Source organism: Apis dorsata, unplaced genomic scaffold (genome assembly GCF_000469605.1).
Source record: "Apis dorsata unplaced genomic scaffold, Apis dorsata 1.3 scaffold_129, whole genome shotgun sequence".
NCBI classification, from domain to species: Eukaryota; Metazoa; Arthropoda; class Insecta; order Hymenoptera; family Apidae; genus Apis; species Apis dorsata.
In genome coordinates this window covers 750148-751885 of record NW_006263422.1, presented here as the reverse complement: position 1 = coordinate 751885, position 1738 = coordinate 750148, and the positions used below count along the sequence as shown (strand labels likewise).

General features: G+C 36.2%; 1 protein-coding gene across 1 annotated transcript in view; it reads right to left on the bottom strand.

Annotated features, from left to right (window-relative positions):
• Window positions 1-1738, bottom strand: part of LOC102671407 — a gene marked incomplete at its 5' end in the record, with an annotated part of 7382 nt that overhangs the window by 1047 nt on the left and 4597 nt on the right. The window contains 3 exon segments of the mRNA XM_031509134.1: window positions 56-348; window positions 551-810; window positions 1594-1738. The exon segment at window positions 1594-1738 is cut by the window's right edge and continues 20 nt beyond it. Of these exon segments, the coding sequence (XP_031364994.1) occupies window positions 56-348; window positions 551-810; window positions 1594-1738 (698 nt within the window).

Sequence of the window (1738 nt, the reverse complement as noted above, 5' to 3'; positions counted from 1 at the left end):
TTTTTTTTTTTTTTTTTTTTTACGTTTACGTTTACAGTACGTGTAATTTACTAACCAATTTTTGCGAACGCCATGCCAATCATAGCGACGAAGAATATATATTTCGCTTTGACTTTTACCAACAAAGTGAAAATTGCGAGCAAAATCTTGGATACTAATTCCGCGGTTGCACAGACGGTAATTGCCAAGGCCGCTTGACTTTTCGTGTAACCACTGTTGGTCATCATCAGTGGCAAAAGGTAAGAAAATATGAAGTCGCTCGACAACACGAAACTGATTCCCATACAAATGTTTATGAAACCGCAATTCTTTAAAAGCGAGACATCCAGAAGTTCTTCCCAGATTTCTCTGTATTGTTGAAAATATATATATATATTTTTTTTTATTCGTCATCTTTCTCATCTTCCGTGGAAATTTGAATTTTTTATTTATTTTATTTTTTTTTTTAAGCGAATAATCACGACGAAAATATTTTTTTATATATAGGTTTTTTTTTTTTTTTACATTCTAAGAAATAAAAGAGAGAACGTTGAAAAATAATTTCACGTACTGTAGAGAACCTTTACCGATATCCTTTTTCTCTTCCATCGCAACTTGCACTCCCTTCTCTATTTTCCTCACTTTCGTCCCGTCCGAGTGATGCTGCCTAGTGTCCCCTAGGCTTCCGATCCCCGTCACCAAATTCACCAAACTTGACGAGGAAAACGCGGATAATCGTTGCGTCAACAATTCACGCATCGATTTAGATTTCATTCGATTGTAAATTCTGTCTTCGATCTCGGATATCGAGGCTACCCTTTTCGCTGGCGTCTGTATTTAACAAAAAAATATAACGCGTATAAATTTAATAATAAATAAAATATACACATATATTTCTTCGAGTCAAAGAATAAAACGAAAATTCGCTTTTTCTTTTTAAACGATAAGCATATGAATTTCCATGTACACGTACATGAAATAAAGAATAACTCGAGCATAGTAATTTCAATGTTAAAATTTAATAGTCGATAAATAAATGTTATTCCAGCATTTTAATAATAATAAATTACTTAAAGCAACTTTACTCGTAATTAGTTACTTTTTCAACTTAATGCCCAGTTCCGTTTGAGAATCACTGCGCACCCCCACTACCTCGGCTGTCCTTCGTGCCGTATGTGTAGAGAGGTTTGCTCGCTGCTAGGAATACCGCTCCGTCGATTTAAATTTTCCATTTTTGATCTTTCTTTTCGTTCCGAAGCACGTTACATTCTTTAAATCTTTTTTTTTCCAAAAACCTTGTTATCAAATGTATCCTTATATTTACCAACTCGACCAGAAATCGAAAAATTAAAAATTCATTTGGAAAAATATGGAACGATAACATCGAATAATATCGTTTTTTTCCTTTTCCCTCCGTAAAGCGGCATCTGTCGACCAAAGTTGCTCGATCGATAATTAAGATACACATTTTCCATTTATCGGCCCATCCCACCGCCTATACCGCCGCACGAGGTATTTATCGCATACCCGCTACTTTCCCCTCGCGTAAACACGTCTTTTTCGATATTTTTCCCAAGAGCAGCAACGAATTCGAACGACACGTACAAAACTTACTTTCAACGTTTCAATCAAAAGCGGAACCTGTTTTCCACTCTCGTCCTTGAGGCTCGTTAAGCTGCTGCATCTTGTTTTTACAGGAGCTGTTATAAAGTCGCTGTAACGACGATCCGACGCCGGTATTACACCACGCAATTTCCAC